Source organism: Tyto alba, unplaced genomic scaffold, assembly GCF_018691265.1.
Source record: "Tyto alba isolate M040663 unplaced genomic scaffold, T.alba_DEE_v4.0 Super-Scaffold_8, whole genome shotgun sequence".
Classification (NCBI taxonomy): Eukaryota; Metazoa; Chordata; class Aves; order Strigiformes; family Tytonidae; genus Tyto; species Tyto alba.
In genome coordinates this window covers 4002180-4022921 of record NW_024881329.1, presented here as the reverse complement: position 1 = coordinate 4022921, position 20742 = coordinate 4002180, and the positions used below count along the sequence as shown (strand labels likewise).

At 38.7% G+C, this 20742-nt stretch overlaps 1 protein-coding gene across 2 annotated transcripts in view; it reads right to left on the bottom strand.

Moving 5' to 3' along the window:
- The window catches only part of KCNQ1 (potassium voltage-gated channel subfamily Q member 1), a 357709-nt gene that overhangs the window by 225396 nt on the left and 111571 nt on the right, over positions 1-20742 (bottom strand). The window contains exons 11-12 of one of the 2 annotated variants that reach the window (XM_032984887.2): positions 17266-17331; positions 13855-13975 (exon numbers count right to left, since the gene is read on the bottom strand). In XM_032984887.2, coding sequence (XP_032840778.2) covers positions 13855-13975; positions 17266-17331 — 187 coding nt within the window. The remainder of the gene's footprint in view (positions 1-13854; positions 13976-17265; positions 17332-20742) is intronic. The other variant, XM_042785622.1, reaches the window with a different exon arrangement.

Genomic DNA, 20742 nt, shown 5'->3' with positions numbered 1-20742 from the left:
TATCAGGATACTGGAAGCTTTTGGATAGAAACATTGGAGGAAAAAGTGACAAAGTTAATTTCAGGGAAGTTGCTTCTTCTGAACATACATCCACATGGGCACAGTTCCTAGAGGACTACCAAGAACCAAGGTGTCTAGAATGCAGCATCACAAATTTAATATCCGAAAAATATGAAGCCGTCAAGCCAACTCTAATAATCTGAGTCTGTGAAATACACCAAAGACAACAGAATTAAAGGCATCACATTCCAAGCATAAACGTGTCTGACAGTATCACCAAGATCAGCCAACTTTTCTCCCATATCCTCAGCTCATTTCCTCCTCCTGTCATTGCTGGTATGACTATCCTTCCCGTTCAATGAAGCTTACATCCTTCAGTTACTTTCTTTCCTCTTCTCTTCTTCTGCCACAACCCATCTGCTTCACCACAGCATCTCCAAGATTGTCCCTTTCCCCTCCAATCCTCCCACAAAAAAATTCATCTAGGTATTTGTAATGCTCTAGCCTTTCAATGAGCTGACGAGGAGGTACAGGTGGGACAAGGGTAAGCCAGAAATTAAGGTACAGCTTTCCAACTCATTTTGCTTTCCTACGATTAAAACTGTAATCTTTCTCTTTTTTTCAGTCTCTGTGCTAGATGTGTTACTAATGCCACATGCACTTTGAATGTTTTCTCCATCATACGTAACTACATATAGCTATCAGTCTAATTTCTCCACTGCCTGTTTTGTATGCTCTGCATTCTACACAAATGCCCTATTTTATCAGAGAGGAACTGAATTTGAAAGCTTGCAATTCAGATGTGAATATTCCCAGACTTCAGACTCTTGGCTTGCTTTTATCCTTTCTTCCCTTTTTATTTTTATTTTTATTTTTTTTTTTCTGTTTTCTCTTTCAGTTCTGACACAGGGACACCTTGCATGTATAAAAAAGTCCTCAACATATGACAGACTCCTGTCATCCAGATATTTCTAATAATTCATTCTTCTCTCAGGGGATCTGCAAACTATAATGACTACAAGCTCCATTAGGTATTATCTATATTGAACTGCTTTTTGAGACGTTTATACCTTTAAACGGTGCTTCCCTCAGAAAAAGAGAGAGTTCCTAGATGTACTGTGTCTCAAATACACCATTGGTGGTAATGCTGCAAGGCCTATAGTATATATTATTTGTCAGTTCATAATTTACAGTAAAAGACCAAAAGCCTTCAGACAGAAAGACAGAAACAATTAAGAGCTCTGATAATCTGATCCTGCTGTTTGCAGCACACAGTGATTTAAAATTATTCATGTGTTTCAATATGGAAGTGATTTAACATAATTTAGCAAACCTGAGACCTACATTAAGATGTAATAATGATGAATGGATGAGACGCACACTTACAGAAAACCTCAGAGTCCTGCAGAGTAAAGGAAGTACCCCTGAAGACCTGGCAGGTGCCCCCATGTGTGTGGGTGGCCTAAAAAAAAAAAAAAAAAAAAAACAAAACCACAAAAAAAGCAAAAAAAAAAAAAAACACCAAAAAACCCCTGCAAATAGCCTTTAAAAAAAACCCAAAACAAAACAACAAAAAAAAAAAAAACACAAAAAAACCCCAAACCAAACCAAAAAAAAAACCTAAACTCAAAACAACACCATCACCAAAATATAAAAGAACAAGATTTTAGAGTGTAACAAAGGGTGTGGGTATGAATGCATTCCAAATGAGTATCTGAAAATTTTACATAGACAGGACTGGATTAGGTTTCTTAAATAAAAAGCAGATGGACTTACTAAATTGACTAAAGAACAAATACACTGTGGTTGCATCCCTCCATTATTGTCCCAGCAGCCATTTTAGGACTCAGACACAGCTATTTCTTGTACAGTACTTTCCATGTACATAGTTCTCCATATACACCAGCAAGCACAGTGCAAACCCTTTAGGACAAAGCACATATGCAAATCTTCACCTTTCCTTCACAATAAAGACATTTCTCACAAAACCTAAACATTCTGAGTTGAAATTCAGACATTAATTACTAAGTAATTAAACAACAAGATGAATAATGACTGGCATTTTAACTTTTTAGTTATCACAGCTAGAACATGGATGAAGTTTTGTAGCATCTGTTTAATTATGCATCTGACTTCCTCCTTCCCCTGCATTACTCAATCTGTGGAACAGGTAATAACAAGAACCATTAAATGCTGCACAGCTTGAAAAATGGCTAAGAGTATAGGGTGGAAAGGGAAGAAAGAGGATAATTTAGTGTTTCTGCTGCTGAACCAGAATTTCTCAATATGAAAGTGTGATTTTTTTCTAAAAAACAGATGAGTACAGCAGAACAACAATCCATGATACAGTCTATTAATCCCAGTTTGCCAAACTTTCCTCAATACTGTGCTAAGATAGAGTAGTGCTTTCAAACCGAGCTTTCTGTCTCAGTCCCTTTTCAGGAAGAACAGGAACAGCGTAGCATCTCCAGACAGGACTCATTTTTGTTATTTGTACGCATACTGCCAGCCACAGCAGGACTCTAAATCCTGAGTGGGAGTTCTGGAGACCAGTACAATGGAAGCACACACACGGGGCAGCTCAGCATCCTAGGCTTTATGTAGAACTGGGGAAGAAAAGGATGCACTTCACCTCTGCCAACCTCCCAACACAAAGCTCTTGAACACTTCACATCCAGCAACGGAGGGAATTTGACGCCTGACTTACAGACCTAGGTGAGTAACGAATGCCTGGTTCTTCGGTTTTTCAACCCTGACTGTGGCCAGCTAAGCAGTGCTGCCAGCTCACGTCGCTAAGAAAAGGAAAATTGACAGCCTGCGCTGCATGTCCCACCATCTGTGGGAGGACAGCCCAAGACAAGCTTCCATTCTGTGTTAAAATCAATTTTAAAATAATGGATGGTGAGGATTTTCAAACCACTCACTGCTACCTAACGTCCGTGAAGTCCATCATACCAAACCTACAACTTGAGAAGAGTTATGCTCACTTCAAGCACTTCTGAATCCCACTCTTTTAAACAAGCAAGGTAGGGTCCAGCAGTCACCGAGCAGAGGCTACCTGGCATGGAGAAAGCCTGTGTGGCAAATGTGAGTACAAACTGGTTGCTCTGGAACTCAATTAGTACTTTTCTTAACACAATATTAAGGAATGTTGTGATATTTTGGGGTTATCTCAATAACTAAAAATGAGAAAATAATTTTTCAATACTAGACTTACTTCTATAATAATACCTTTTAAAAACAACAACAAAAAAGCCATTTGTTCATAATTTTTTATTTATTAAAAAAAAAATCAGATCCCATACATATGTGGGTCGAATTTTCAGCAGCATTGGCATGACTTTGGTGTCTATGATCTGTTCTCAAATTCTAACCTGTGTCTAAATATGTATGGATTAAAAAAAAAAAAAAAAAAAGTTTCATTTGCTTTCCAGAGTAATAGCTGCAACTACAGGGGGAAAAGAAGTAATCATGGGCATAATTCAAATAAGCTTCACTGCCTGCACGTTAAAGGTTTCGTCAAAGTGAACTTACTGTCAGATGTAGACAAACAAGTAATTTCCAACTGTGAGATCTCACAAGATACAGCTCTCTGTTCACTGCCCTTCATATTCCTGCACATAAACTAAACTTTTGTAGCTACCGCAAAACATTTTTGGCATCCCCTGGTATTTTCCAGTCATACACAGCCTGCATTGTATTATGGCTCTAGCCTGCCTGAAAGTGCCATCCCTCAAAAAAACACTGCACCCACAAAACGCGGCATGACAACCTCTTGTAAACCAAGAATCACGTAACGAGTGTTGTTTCTGCCGTGCTCCGCTCGCTTCCTCAGCTCTCCGCAGCACACTGTGTCACGCTGAACATCCCCTGCCTTTATTTTTAAGGCCCGAATTCATACAGGCCCAAAATTCCTACAAGATCAAGTCCCTGGGATCCTCACCACTCCCAGTAACTCCCCTTTTCAGGAACAGTGACATTTCTGTACCAATGACACTTGGCTGATGGGACTTGGTTGTGGGGCAGGCCCCTGAGCAAAAGGACAAGAGGACAGACCACCCCCACCCCCACCCCCAGTTACCACCTCCTGCTCCATTTCCCTTTCAACGTTATATTTATGCATTTCGCATGTGGAGAAAAAGGGAAAAAACACAAACACATTCCTCGGAAAAGACAGATGTGGAGGAGTAACCGGACATAGCCATGCCTAGCTTCTGTATTTACTTTTATCCCAAGAGGCACTCAGTAACCACAGAAATGGGTGTGATACAGGAACCTGAGAAAAACACAGACCAAAACACAACCATGAGCAACAAGTCAGGTGCTTAGCTTTAGTTTGCAAACAGGCTGACAACTGCTGTAAGGTATTTAAGGTATTTTGTCTGCAACACAATCAAAATGCTTTAGCTTTTCCCAGTTTAACTTCCTGTGGTGAGTAAAACAAAGCGTACAGCTCTCCACATGGGAATGACAGCGAGTCCCCGAGACACCGAGTGAAATCACAGCAATTTTCAGTCCTTGCAGTCCCATGAAGAAAGCAAATTTCAGTCAACAGCTCCATGACCTCCCACGGGCTCTCTGTCCAGGGCGAGCGCCCAAGGCCAGGCATGCTGCATTTCACGCATCCAGCGCCCGAGAAGACGCGCAGAGCTCCCTGTTTCACAGCTCTGCCTTGGATTTGGCAAAACGTTTCAAAGAATTCTGCCATCACAGTAAGCTTTGCTACATCAGTAGGGTGTTAAGCATACTTGATCACGTTTTTAACTTCGGAAAAAAATCATCAATACTGATCAGAAACAGCAGCTACAGAAGAAACTCTTTAATGTGTCAGTGCTGTAAAAGGATTTCCAGAGAAGTACAGCAAGAGGAAAATACTACATTAACTCTGAACTAGGTCCTGGCCATATTGGGAGCAGCACTTACTTGTGAAAAAACCTGCAACTGCAATATTTATCTTTGTAAAACACTGTGGAATTAACTTAATAGGAAAAAATCAACTTGTACAAATAACGTGTTTAAGCCATTTTCAGATCACTTTTACCCACAGAATGTGTAGCATGTAATTTCCTGAACAGTTACAGCATTACAGGAGGTAAACTAACCCATTTACACCTTTTGAAATTGTTTCCCTGTACATTAGTACTGTTACAAAAAGCTATTTTCTTTCAGCATTGCTGCCCTGTTGCACTATTCAACAGTATTTAAAGCAGCTGTTGATTTCCATTTTTGGAATGTAATGCGCTTTACTACGAAAGATGCTCTCACAAGACCGTATTAGAAATTAAATGTTATCCAAGTATTAAAATACAAAGGTCCCTTGGGTCACACGTGCTATTGGTTTTTAATACCATAATGTTCCATGCCTGGATTCGATAGTTGAGCCTGGAATTAGATGATTAGGTCAAAAATATGTTACAGAAACTATTTGCTTGTCACGCTGTGTTGGTTTCCAGCTCTGTCTGCCCCAAACACAGCCACAGATATCTGTCACTACACTCCCATCTACATCCATTGTTCATACAAAAAAAAAAAATATGTTTACAAACACTAACAATCAATATTAGAATTATAATTTTGCTAAAAATGCTCATTTACTACTTTGTATGTGCACATGGAATAAAAGTCAGTGGTCAGCTATGTCTCTTGGTTGGCACATATCGACCTTGACAGGCATCCCTACAACCTTCTACTGGTACCAGACCGACTCCTGCCAGGGAGCCGTGACACCAGACCCACGTCTGTTTGCCACCCTCATTTAGCACCGTATATGCAGCATGTGTGGGCATAATGTTGCCCGTAGATTTTGAAGTATGCTCCTTTAACTGCTATTTGAAAAGATGACAATTTACAACTTCACCATGAATATTTAGTAGGAAACTATTATTTGTCATGTAATGAAATAAACCATTAAATAAAATTTCTATCTCGTTTATTGGATAAGGTAACTCCCAACAGAAGAAGCGTGCACATTATACACTAGTCATTTTTAACTTCTTTTGGTATATCCACCACATCTAAACAAAAAGTAAAGCCATCCTCCATTCTCAAAACATTAAGAAAATGTTTATATATGCTTTGAATTTTAATTCTGGAGTTAACGCAAGATGATCATAAGTTTAAATTTTGAAAATGCTAGATAAAAGTGGGACATTTTTATTGTCTCTTCCCCCTTCAAACAAAACAAACCAAAACAAAGTAAAAGAGTTTTTGCACTTATTATTCTGCATAGTGCCCAAAGTCCCAAAGTAAATAATGATAAAAGTAAGTGGGGAGTTGCTTGTTGTTTTTATAGCATAGGAGCCCTGTACTTCTGAATCACTAAGCAGCTGGAGTCTGGTTTAATTACTTAACATCAATCAAGATGTAAACCAGCACTTGGAGACCAAGGAATGCAGCGTTCATCTGCAACACAAAAGAAATAGCTAAGCTATCTTAGCTTCTGCCTAGACTGTTTGTACACTAGGAAAAGTCAACACATTACTTTTATACTATGTCAGTAACATAAAATAGCCAAATAGTAATTTTATGCTGTACTTGAACACGTCAGTGACAATTTGTAGTAAGGGAGAAAAGATCATGAGAATATTATTTCATAAAGGCTTGTAACTACTAACACAGAACATATTTGTCCAGTACTATCTTCTGGCAAACAGCAGCACCAGTATATGATAGCACTTCCCTCTCCAATAAATAAATAGATAGAAAGCTAAAACAAAATAAAAGGAGAGATGAAACTGCAAACTCTAAGTTCCTGCCTGAATTTTTCACCTGTTCACTCTCTAAACTTGTGAAATACAATTCTTTTATTATGTTTTTGCTAATATTAAGAACACAGCACAGCAGTGCTGCATTCAACTCGATGGAGCGCTACAGCCCGTCTTTTACAAGATCAAAGGAGATGATCTAATTATCCCTTCTGGTCTTCAGATCTATAGATGTAAACTACACACGCTATCTAATCTGTGAAAAAAGCAACCACCCACCTACAGTACACAAGAACTTCTCCTTAAAGATAAAAGAAACAAGTAACCACATGGGACAGATGTTAGCCACATTACTTATTGCGCTGCCGGAAGCAGCTCGGTTGCTGCGGTGTTGAGGGTGAAATAAGAGACCGTGGAGATCTGCCCAAGTCTTCAGCACATCTCAGGTAATCCATCTATAAAAACAAAGATTATAAATAACCGCCTGTATCACGGAAGACACAATCAGTCAACTTCAGCCAACTCTTCCCCAGTGGGAATGCCATCGCTGTTTTGGGAGTGCTTCCAGCTGGTACCAATACCTATAATCCAGAAATACAGTTGTTATAAAGTATGATGAACATACTAAAATATCCATTTGCCTTTCAACATTCAAGAGGCAAGTTTGCTTAAGTCCTGCTCTACTACAACCACGTAGCTCTTGAGCTGCAGACAAGCTTCGCAGCCCCCTAGACCTGGGGCTACCTAGCAAACTAATAATTTCTTAACTTAAATCTGAGACTCTTTGAGTTCTTTCTGAAGACTGTACTGCATTGATCAGTGCTTACTTAAGGGATTAGCCATATTTAGGAGTGGATTGCCGCAGATCTTCTCCCCTCCCATGTAACCTACAATGAGAAACCAGAATAGGATGATGACACTGAAATCATCACAGTGTCTCATTTACCACTATTCTGGCGTTTTCTTCTGGAAAAGGAACTTTCCTGACTGCTTGTTAAACCACCTTTAGGGACACTTCATATCCTCAAGTGTCTCAAAGAAGCTGAATAGATGAGAAAAATCAGATTCCTGATATGTCCAGAGTTCTAGGGTCAATTTCTATGGACAAGTGTATGGTCAATTTCTAAAAAAAGCACAGGATATGATGCTTTTCCATACCAAACGGAACAACCCAGGGAAACAGTGCTCCCTCTTTTTAGCAAACTATTAAATCAGCAGAGACTATAAGCAGCATTTCTAAGGGAGTTTGATGACATTCTGAAACGTGCCGAATGAAGAAGGGATGCTGCCCAGCACAGAGCAAGTACTGAAGACTTTCCTGTGGCAAGTCAAGTAAACGACTGGAATGACAGCACGTAGCAGTAACCAGCAATGTCTGAACATTAAGCTCTGCTATCACTGTTGCTGTGATATCAAGTTGCTATCACTGCTATTCTTCTAACATGCCCTGTCGTTAATGATAAAATGGACCCCATGCAAATCACGGTTTAAATATTGTCAGCAGCGTTTCAGAGAGAATTCTTGTGACAGCCAAAGTCAGCCGTTACATCTGGCCACTCGAGAGTGAAAAAGAAATATTTGCTCAGACTTCAGAGGGTCATTTTGGTATAGAAGAGGAAGATAAAAGCAGGAATCTTTTAAAATATGAGCTGGCAAATCAAAGCAAATAGGAATTTCACTCACTGATAATCCAACAGAAGAGACAGTTATAAAACACATTCAGCACTGTTTGTTCTAGGCAATGTGGTTATAACTCATGCCAACAAATTCTATGCTGCTAATTAAAACATAGAACACTAAATTAAAATCTTAAAGAAAAAAGAATGAAAATATTATTTCCGAGAAAAGACAGAGCTAACTGCAGCACCATGGACACTGCACTCGGTGTTTACAAGTGTACTTGATTTCTAGTATTTCAATTATATTTCAAAGTGCTCAAAAGCATTCATTTAAATCATTCAGAAAGATCCATCTGTTATCGTTGTCTCTTAATCTGGATATTAATAAAAAGCACTAAATTTGTTTGCTGGATTATTTCATCTAGCATGCTGTTTAACAAAGAAGGATTTATTTTTAAAAACACCTCCACAATGGGAGCCTCCCATTTACTCCTAATACAATGCCTGACAGGCTCTCTACCACATCCAAGGCAGACGGAGACGGTAGAGAAGATAAAGCTGATGTCACAACCACACACAATTTTGTCAGGATAGAAATACACTTAGTAACAAAAATGAAGTGCTTTTTGTTTTTAATCTAATGCTTTATTTTAGTGTAAGCCTACTCTATTAAATCTAAGATCACAGCAGCTTGCCAATCCAAGAAAGCCTCCACTGAAAAATTATTTTATATGTATACTGACAAAACCAATCCTTAACTAATGAAATCTATTTTCAACACCCCAATAACGAGGTACACGGAATGTGGGGAAGAGTCATTAAAACATCGAGGATTATTGTTATTTTGACCATATAGACAGTAATAGGATCACAAATGTGCAATGATAGCAACTGCCTTCAGCAAGAATTATATTTCCTGAAGTCAGCTGGATCCACAGTAGTTCTTTCAAATAAAAAAGTTAGAAAGATACACGTGAAGTAATACCATACTCACAATTTACAGATCAAGAATTTTGCCAGCAATTTGCATAGTTAGAGAGTGTATTGGTTTACGTAGCCTTATGACAGCGAGAAATCGTTTGGTATGATATTCAAGGTGATACAACTAGGTATGAGTTGTTCAAGGGGTCCCCCTAGTTTCTTTAAACTTTGTGAAAAATCAAGCTACTTTTTGTAGAGGGAGTTTAAATACAGTTTCCAGAGATGACTTTTGATTTATGTTTCAACTTCTGCACCAACTTACAACACATTTAGAGATAGTATTTCCCTAAAAAAATTATTCTTATTAAGAAGCAGAAAGAAATACCAAACATTTATACATCAGAACTGATTAAGCAAAGCACTGTCTAATGAGTTGCTGAACGCCCAGAATGGCAAACTAGAAATAACAGACATGAACTTGGTTTTGATTCAGTAGCATTTCTGAAAGATTCACAGAGAATCCAGAGCTCCCGTTAAACTTCTTTGAAGAGGTGAGAAATGTTTATATAAAGATACATCAGATTGAGAGTTGTTCACTGTTTTCTACTCTACCTTTTTCAGCTCATTTCCACCCACCTCTTCTCCCTCTCCCTCTCATTTGTATGCTTAGAAGCTGCATTAATTTCTTTTGCTACTTCAGCTAATGCCAAATGTAAAGTTAAAGAAGTGCTGAAATGAAACATTTATACAAACACAGGGAAAGAACCTCCTGGTAGCTGAGGCTCAGCTACAAGTAGCATCGATTTTCCACTGCTGTAAAAGGCAAATAGAACAGAAGACCCAAAAAGTGAAACAGGGGACAGGAGACTATACTGGAATGCACTGATTAGAGAGAAAGAAAAGTGAGGAGTCCAAAGGAGAAGTGCGGTACTGCTAGAGCCTAGTCTCCTATTTCACTTTTACAACAGAACAGACCACAACAATCATTAAACAAACCACTGAAGTGACAAGTCTTATCTCAACCAACACACTGTGTACTGCATTCTTCAAACTGCTATGGTGCATTTTATAGGTGAGATCTGTAACAGCTAATAACGCAGCTTGCTCTGCTTGAATCTGCATCTTCTGCTTAAAAGACTTCTCGTGTAGAAGGAAGAGCACAGTCACTTTTCCACACACTGCTATTTTATTCCGTATTTCTGCATGCACCTGCTGCAAATCTGTTTTTTCTATGACATTTTAACCACTTTCCTGTTTGAACGACAGGTCTCAAAGTGCTCCTATTACTATTTTTGTTTCCTCAAAGTGGTAGTGACAAGTGATTAACTGGTACAGTAATCTTTTCACATGAACGATTTTCCATTTCTAATTCCACAGAAACAGGGCTACATTTAGTACAGTATTTATTTCAAAACAGACTTAAAATACAGCCAGAAGTATGTCCTGCCAAAAAAACCCACACCTGCATTTTTATTATTAGACAACAAAACCAGTCCTGTTAAATTCCGTGAGAACATGCACCTACATCTACAAAAAGAGAATAATTTTTGCATAAACAAGCATGGCACTGAAATTCAATTTAAAGGGGACTTCAGGCCTAGAAGCCTAAAGCCGTTTGTCATAAGGGCTGAAAGATGGCATTTTCCTTCCATGGTCTAATGCAAGTGAGACAACAAACTTACCCTCATTCTTTTTTAAGCCACAACAATGCCAAGTGTTTGCCTGTCAGTAACACAGTAGGTACCCCACACTTGTCAGATTTACACTACCTGTCAAAGGAAAACCTTTTTCATGCTGTCAACTAAAAGTCACTTTCCAGTTGCATGTCTCCAATTAACTGTGTAATATTTATGACTTTGAAAACTTAATATTTATTCTGGAATCACCTTTCTGTGGTTTATGGATAAGCCAACTCATATGTTGCAATAAATATATAACTCAACAGGAAATAGTTCTATGAATCCCAAATCCAAGCATCCTTGGATCAAATGTTTTATATTACTTTTCCACTTCCGAAACTGTCTTCATGCTTCTGTTCCTCTGATAGAGTATGAATTGCTTTTAAGACCTGAAACTAGAGATATTTGCACTTAATTTGACTTTTCCATACTAATTTGTTTTCATAGCTGGTGCTGTATTTTTGTTAAATACTTGGGTTTAGACTTGCATACAGTTGCTTATTTCCTTATCAACAAATCTGGAGCGATCATACTGTGTATATGATGGCTTTAAGGAAATACAATGTTTCACAACTGAGGCCATCAGAACAAAATAATTCATCCTAGATTCTCTCAGGCACAGCATAACTTTCAAGCCTGAACTAAAAACACACAGAGATACGGATCTGAAGTGACTAACCACTTTTATTATAACAGAAAATTAGTACGTGCCTTTGCACAGAGATACACCTATTGCACAATTCTAAATTTGATCCTTAATTCTATGCCCACATGTCTAACATGCAGGTCATCCTACTAATATGTGCAACCAGCTCATAAATATTTGTTCCCTGGGACTTTGAAATGAAGAATGAAAAAAGAAGCATTTGTCTAAATAATTCACAGACAGTGACTGGTCTTCAGCACCCAGCAACGTGAGCACCCAGTGAAAGGCAGCGCAACACCTTGCTTCTCAGCCACCTCAAACGCACAACCCAACAGCAAAACAAGCATTCGAATGGTTTTCATTTCAAAATATTTGGGAATATCTCTTACCTGGGTACAATACTCTAACTGACATTACACAAGACAGGACTTTGACTAACTTTTTCCCAAACCCTTGTATCTATAGGCTGAAGTGGCACTGTTTTGGGCCTTCTAATAAACTACATACAAAGTAAATGCACTTCTAAGCCAACAGCTCTCAGGCTCTACAACATTTGGGCACCCGTACTTTAAAGAGACACCTTTCGACTAACACTTTATCTAGTTTTGCATTTACTCCAATTTACCCAGTTTTGAATCTAAACTCAAAGTCTTAAAAGAAACAATGACTTTCATTTTCTTCCACCCTTGCAGAGACCCAATTCAAGCCATACTGGGGGACATGTTTTGTACCATCTCATCACTCATGATCTAGAGCAACCTAAGGGAGATTTCAGCAAAGGTTACAATCAAAAATTAAGGAAGTAAAAGAGAAATATATAAGTTACTGAAAGACTAGGGTGTTAATTTGGTGAGGTTCTTCAGCTGATACACATTACCTATATCCTAAGGTCTCCCCCAAGTAGTTCACAGACAAAAAAAAAAAAAAAAAAAGAATAATCTCAGCTGCTACAGAAGTTTGACTTAAAAGTTACAGAGCACCTTATTATTCGAAAAGTATCAATAAAGGTAGCAATGAGAAATAACTAAATCATTCCCAAATCCAAAAAGGTTAATGAAAACTCCTAGCAACAAAGCTTATTTCTCTTAAAGAAAGCCTGCAATGTTGTGGTAAACTAAAGTTTAAAAAAAGCTACACAAAGGAAACTTCTAGATCTGGTTTTGCTGCTCCGTTGTTCTTGTCTAAGCCTTGAGGAAATTTATGACTTCCTCCTCCTGCTTGTGCCACTATGAAATCTTCCAGAATACAAGTCTCCTAAATCATCTGCACAACAAATATATGTACATTTAGGTGATTTAGCTGAAAATGCACGTCCTTCTGCTTGGGGGCAGGGAATACTCCCCACAAACCTACTTTTTTTAAAAAATGCCCTTCTAAAGTGGCTATAAAAAGTACATTCATACATCTCTGCTATTTATACTATATAGGAAGAAGGCCTGAAAATTGGCAGCAGGCATTTCTGCATGTTTTGTACCTCAGAAATACAAGCATGCCAAGAATTTTCATCTGTGGTTTCACTGCAGAAATCCTCAGATTTCTAGGAATAGGAGGGGGAAAAATTGTTTCATTCCTCTGCTAGAGGACATACTGTCACACATCTACTATGGTAAATAATAAACATTTGAATTAAACAATGACGGATTTTTTTTTTTTAAAGGCATTTGAATCAAAATCTTTTGCAATTCTCAGTTTTTTAGAATAATCTGACTATGCGGAAATAACATTTTAGCATAAAAGACATGTGGAAAATCTTCTTTTAAAAGGAAAAAAACCCAAAAAAACGCAGGTCTATTTCAGATCATTTTTATATACCACAAAGCAGTGATAAAGATCAAAACAGATCTTTTCTTCCACTGCAGACCATCATTTGACCATTGGAGAAGGTGCTGCTGAAATGGAAAGGCTGGTATTTCATCTAAGTAGTATTTAAAAATTTGCACTTTACAGCTATTCCACTGGAAAATGACGGAGGGAGTAATATAATTCTCAACATGCAAGTACTCCCACACGTTGTCTCCACGTGAAAATCTTGCAGCTATCAACCACCAGCTGCCCAGAGGCATTAGCTACAAACTAAAGCCTTGTGCCACAGCCAAGTGAACTTGTCTTTAGGTCAACATGAAGATTTACTGGCACTCAGAACAGTATCTACCAACTTCAAGGTAAAAAGAGTTTGACACAAATATCTGAGATAGCCCTATCAGCTCCATATTTCAGCTCCTCCCACCTGCATTGGCTTCTCTTGTCTAAGTCAACTAATGCACAACTCAATAGCCTTGACTTACTGTGAGATGTGAGTTATTGGGGTCAACAGGGTCTCACCCTCCAGGTCAAGCTCATCAGCAAAGCTGCTGGTCCTGATGAAGGGTCCTGTGTTCACATCTAAAAACGTCGGGCTTTTTTTCACTGTGAGGAAGCAAGCAGGTAACAGTTAAAGCAATAGCATTCGGCTCTTTCAAGACAGCTCTACCACTCATTCGGATCTCTGCAACATTGTACATTTTCACAGAATACTGAAGACAGAAGTTGCTACAGAAAAACTGCATTTACCACAGAGTTCCTGAAAAGTAAAGCTTTATCTCTTCTACCCAAAGAATTTCAACTTCTGCTGAAGATTTAAAGCTAGTATTTTTTTTTTGTTGTTCATAGTCTTCATACACTAGAATATAGGGTATCTATACCACAGGCAGGTTCGTGCATTCTAACAGTTACTGTACAGTACTCCATCATACCATGGACCAACCGCTCTACAGCAACAGTGCACGAGTACAATTCAATGACAAGATCAGTTCCTTTCTATATCATCTCTATTTCATGTTTTAGGTTATAATGCCAGTTTCTGGGACGTAATTACTGTCACTAAGAACAAGACGCCGGGCCCAGATCAACCAAGGAGCATCGGTGTTTTCACGGTGAGCAGCCAGCTCCCATCACACGCTGTCTGAGCTCCCAATCCCCCTGCGCTCAGGCGCAGGGATGCCTCATCTCTGAGCCCGGGCACGGCAGAGGTGGCAAGATGTTCAGGTCACCCAGGATGAGGTCCTTAGCGGGAAGGCCATTTCACAAAACTTCAGATACTGAAAGTTTTTAGTGGCAAAGTTACTTGCATACCAACACATCCATGCATCCAAGAAATTAGCCAGAGTGTTACGAATTTCATTTTTAAACTCAGGATCCTAAAGTCTGACAGGCTCTAACATTAAGACCCTTAAGTGCTTTTTCCATGATGGTTCTAACATCTGTTAGAGAAGCCACAACATCTGCATATAAATAAAACCACTACTGTATTTATACATGACTGTAAATTAATTTTATAGAGAATAAAAGCAAGTAGTAAAATTCTGTAGAAATCAGAGGTAGATTGTGACACCTCCATAGAAACCTTTATCTGTGCAACTGACTGGATCATTCAATGAAATAATTACAATGTCATATTGTATGAAGTTTCTATGGTATTATATACTTTAGAACGTAACAGTAAATAATGCCCTGCCAAAATGCAACATGAAAGCTAAAGGGGTAAGGCAAGAAATAACTAACTTAAATGTAGTTGAATTTAATGAGAGCAGAAGTAGGGATATCAGGAAACCAATTTTTTTTTTTAAACGCAAACATTTTACACCAGTTTTTATCTTCATATGGCAGAAATGGATTTAAATTTTTACAAATAATCAGAAGAGAAAATGTTATTACATCAGCAGGCACATGGCCATTCAAAATTATAACAGGAAAGTCTGCTCTCCAGAAACTGTAATAGGAGAGGAAGACCTCTGAAATCACAGTGATAAAGAGAGGCAACTTGTAGGAGATAAAAGTATTAAAAGCAGGAGCCACTTGCAGCACTTAAAAATGAAAATTCTGTAAGTTTTATCTTCCTCTTTTTGGTTTTAATATCATGTTGATTGCTTTATTCTAGCCTTCATCCAAGTTAGTGCCTGTGAATCAAGCAAAATAACTCCAGATTCAGATATGCAGCAAAATGTCTTTAAAACAGACTCCTCTTGGCTTCCACTAAATTAATTTTAACTTTTTTAATTTCTGCAAGATACAAATGAAACTTTCCCACTTTCTTGGAAAGGAGGACTCTCAGCCTTCTTAGTTTTCCTGATGACAAGCAATAAAACTGCTGAATCTAAAACCATGTAAAGTGTTTGCTGAACATTCACTAAACTGTGCTTATGAGAGATACAATACACACAGCACAGAAGTGGATTTACAAAAAACAGCTATTCTCGGATCATTCACAGTTACTGCTTTTCAGTTTCATGGGAGGGGAGAGAAGGATTGGCACAATGAAAAAGGAAAAAGAAGTCAAGACTGTATCTCAGCCTGTTCGAAAGTGCTGTTATCTGAGAATACAGAAATGAACAACTGCTTAATATGAGGCAAACATGGTATCTCACTCCCTCTTTTTATTTTAAAAAATTCTAGAAAAATTTCTAAGAAGATCATAACCAAGATCAGTCTGGTGCAGCCCTCTGCTCTTTATGTTCTCATTCTTAAACATATCTTGCTGCTTCCAACACGAAGGAGGAACCACTCGGCAATATTGCCATACAACCTGATTGCCCAGGCAGAGAGGAGGGACCAGGGAACGAGCACGACATTAATGAGAGCTTCCCCACCACAAAGTGCCTTGAAACAAGGCTCAAGTTAAGAACCAGGGAGCATATGATGCCATAGCAGATTTTTTTTTTTTTTTTTAAATTTATGAAAATAAATTCATAGCCATTTGATGTTGGAGGAGTCTTTCTCACAAAGCAGTGTTAACATGAAGTATGTTAAAAAAAGACACTAAATTTCTAAATAAGTAGGCTAAAGGAAAAAATGGAAGCTTTAGAAACTCTTTTTCAGTGGATAATGGGCGAAAAGAAACAGGAAACACATGTAGCAAGGGACTTTTACTATAATTCAGGGGTCCCCAAAATTTATTTTCTCTATTTTTGATGGGCAGCAGCAGCAACTATGGTAACAGGCATGACTGATAATGCTGAGCCAAGTACTGCTCGGAAATGGCAGGAAATAAACTCCCCACAATATGATAACACCTGCTTTAAAACAGAAATTCTGAACTATCTGGAAACATTCCAGGCCAGGTTGGTTGGGGCTTTGTGTGACCTGATCTAGTTAAAGATGTCCCTGCTCATTGCAGTGGGGTTGGACTAGATGGCCTTTAAAGGTCCCTTCCAACCCAAACCAGTCTATGATTTTATGAACTTTCAATCGAGGATTATAAACACAGTAACAAGGAATTACTGATGGGTTCTCTATATTACCAATGGAACAATTTTATATACAAATGACATGTATGCAGATGGTAGTACCAGACATTTTCTGGTAGTATTTAGCTAGTAAGACAGAAAATATTTTATACTTCCTCTTTTGCAAGCACAGACTAAAAATTTAAAGCACTTTAAAGCATTTTTTCATGGAAAATCTGAGTTTTAATTAATGCATATAAAAAATACCTCTCCTGCAGAAAATTTCTTCTTTTTTTTTAAAAAAAAAAAACCAAACATTTGCAATTTACAACCTGAGCAACTTTCCAAACTCAAAAATTCTACTGATGTGCCTATGCTATCTTTAAAAACCAGCACTATCATTTTCTGTGCCACAGCAGGCAACTCCAGAGAAAGCATTGCAAAGATTTAGTAAATAACATAGGTGATGAAGCAATGGAATATTAAAAGCATTACCTGGAGAGGAAGGAGCGCTGGAAGACTGCTGGTCTGCGGAAAAGGATGGCCAGGAGCGCTGACAATCTGAGTCAGAGTAAAGATGTACATAAAATAGAGATGGAGGGGGGTGTGGGGTGGTGGGCGAAGAAAAAAAGCTCCAGACAGGCAGCTGAGGAGATGCAGACATATCTAAAATATAGTATGTTCTACCTGACATGTTTAAAAACAAAATTAAAAATGCTGTGGAAAAGAGTTTGTATGAAACTCCTCTGGTGTGCGTTACATGTGAGCAGAATGTTAAATCACCATAGGGGAGACATCATTGCCTCTTCCAACCCATTATTCATGGCCATGTCGTCTGCTGCAAGAGATTCCGCCCCCCACTACATGCCAATCCCATTTTGAGGAAAGTAATCTGTATGTAGCCTGCCTGACTTTAGGGTTTCCTCAAGTGTTTCCCTTTCCAAATCCCACAAGCTCATCGAGGCGAGACCCTCTTGCTCTGGTTCCCAGCGCCCACGACGTGGCAGTGCTGTCAGGGGCACAGACCAGAGCAGCCGCCCATCTTTGAAGCTGCCTGACACAGCCCATAAAAAGCATTTGAAGCTGCCCACTTCAACCATTCAAGCCACGTGCCTGCCTCGAGGTGAATTTGGGGAAAAGTTTCAGGCGAGCAAGACTCGTCCATGATGAGAGAGATACTTGGAAAACAAAACGTTTATGCTACATTTAGTTCTTTTGAATAGCGCTATCCTTTCAAAAGCTATTTCATTAAGAAAAGCCCGTGGACTCACACACTGGGACACAGTGATATTTTTCAGAAGTGTTGCCTTACTTTTACACAACGATACTCAAAATATAAATGCACTGGAGTTAAAAAACCTAAAAAAAAAAAAAACCTCATTTTGCAAGTGCTCTGCCAGTGCTAGGCACACTCCAGCCACGGCTCTTGGGTCTTTGCTTTGCTGAAATGATGATGCCAGGACAAAGGAGAAGGGGAGAAAGGGAGGTGGAATTCTTTGGTTGCACGAGGATACTGGCAGGGAAGATAGACGGGGGATCTCGGAGTGTGAAGGCTTGAATGTAAGTGGGCAGCCCAAAGAGAGAACCAAAATTTACTGACTATGAGAAAGCAGCATATGGACATCTGACTAGAGGCTCTCTGAGGACCAAATTAAAACTACATGAGCATCCTTTATTCTTGTACTTCCCGATTTCTTGTTTCTGAGCTTTTGACTTGGAAGCTTCAGTTCTCTGTGGGTAATCTTAGAGTAAGTACAAATACACTCTCTCCTCTATTTCTTTGAGTCACTGTGAGAGCAGTGATGAGCTCACGCTGCCTGGCTAGGAAATAGGAACTGAACCTGTGGTGGCTGGCAAAGCTCCTCTGATACTTCCCCCAAATGAAGGAATTTTTGGTTCACGTAAAACAGGTGACTTCATGGCTCTTGCTATTCTCCTGAACTTGTTCCACCATGCTCAGTCCCAAGAGAGATGCACCTCTTGGAGTTCAGGAGAAAAGTGGAAACCAGAAAATGGGCAAATCAAGGATTGTTCAGGGGGAGTCAAGGAGATCCAGTTTGCTTTCTGCTATTTTACCACCTTATTTGCTCCGGTGTTCCCTGTGGGTTCAGAGGAGAAACCGAACCTTGTATTTTCAGACAATTTAATCAAAGTTTGAGCATCCTTGCACTCGATCACTGAAAAGAAGCCTCTGTTGTCTTTACTGGATGCAGAGCAGACAACTTACAGGTGGCTCACAACACTCTCACTAAAACACAGAGGGTTTTTTGCCCAGAACTACCTCTAATCCTAGAGTCTTTGGGGAACACTCAATTGTTAAGAAAGCGCCTAAGCAAGCACATTAGAAACATCACAGGACTACATGGCTGCTTAAGTGATCACAGAATCCAGAAAAACAGTAAAATAAGTTGTTTAATTTACGGGTCCCCATCTGTTCACTAATATCTACAGAGCATTTTTACAGGAACAGATGCACGTACTTCAGAATTCACAATACTGGAGGTCAAATCTGGAAATTTTTCTTCCATTTCAATCTGTTTGTTTAGAAATTAATTCTCAGCTATATGCTCAGATAACTAAACTACGGGGTGAATTACTTCCTTTATGTGTAACTATCTTCTTCTATCGGTTATATTCACGAGTAACTTTTCTCAATTATAAAAAAGAGATCACCTACTTATATAAATTAGTTGCTCACTTTTCTCCGTGTAAGAAAACTGTGGGTGCAACTGCGAGTACAAGTGTGAGAATGTACATTTTTGTCTGTCTAGATCTCCTTGGCTGCAAAAGATTTCTTGGAAACTACATGGCACTAGACACACATGAAAAGCACGGCAAACATTACACTGTCATAAGCTGGCATGCCATAGATAGAATTATTTTCCTCAACTTACCAAGCAATTTTAACATTCCTGTTTGTCCTGTATACTTGTAACAGTTTAGAGAGAGCAGAACACAGATAAAAAAGAAAAAAGATAAGTGTCAGAAGAAATTAGAGAAAAACCTTTTATTGAAAGCAGCTATAAATCTGATTTTTTGAAGTAGCAGTAGTAGGCTGCCTGCAAATCATATTGTCCTTTAAACAACTGAGAAACTTAGTCATAAAAGGCGGGAGTTTACAGATCTAAGCATTTGTGGAGTTCATTCGTTGGATTGTTTTGAAGAAAGGGATCTGTACTCAAAGCCTGAGGCACAGACTAAACTTAGTACTTGTCCACCTTTTAACAGCCATGTCATTTCTACCACCAGATGCAATTCACAATCATTCCTTAACAGAAGCCAAGAAAGAGTGGGAAAGCAAGGATGTTACAGAACAAGGCAAGACAGAAGCATATCAAAAAAGTACATGGAAGGTGAGACTTTCTGCTTGAATTTCTACTTTTCTGGTGCCAGCCCACGCTGTCATCTTATTTTAAAGGTCATTAAGTTCAATCAGGTCAGCCAAATTTTTGAGGAGAAAAAAAACATAAGTACTTAAGGTATAGGTAATCAATAAAACACACCTTAAAAATTAAACCTCATTCTTGCTGCCAAAATTTGAGCAATATGCATTAAATACTTCTAGTAAAAGTACATTTGTAAAAAAGCCACATTGTAAATTCAGAGTTATTTTGGAAGTTCATTACAGCTAAAGCAACTATAACTAAGCTATTAATTATAAGATGACTATCAAAGTCCTTTCTGCTTTTTCCTCCTACTGTACCATTTTGTACAGTGACAGTTAATACAGATGGATCCAGATTTATCTTAAGTACTTCTGCTTTCAAAATTTGATTCACAGCCTACTCCACTGAGCAGATGGCAGGAGCCCATGATGGTTTCATGTAGCAGGCTGTGTTCACTGCAGCCAAGACATGTCAATCCTTTCTGGTTGAGGTACAAGCAGTAACACATCTTGGGCAAATTTCACACAGAAAAGCAAACAGCTGATCCCTGTAGTTTCAATCAACTGCAGAATTGGGGAATGTATGC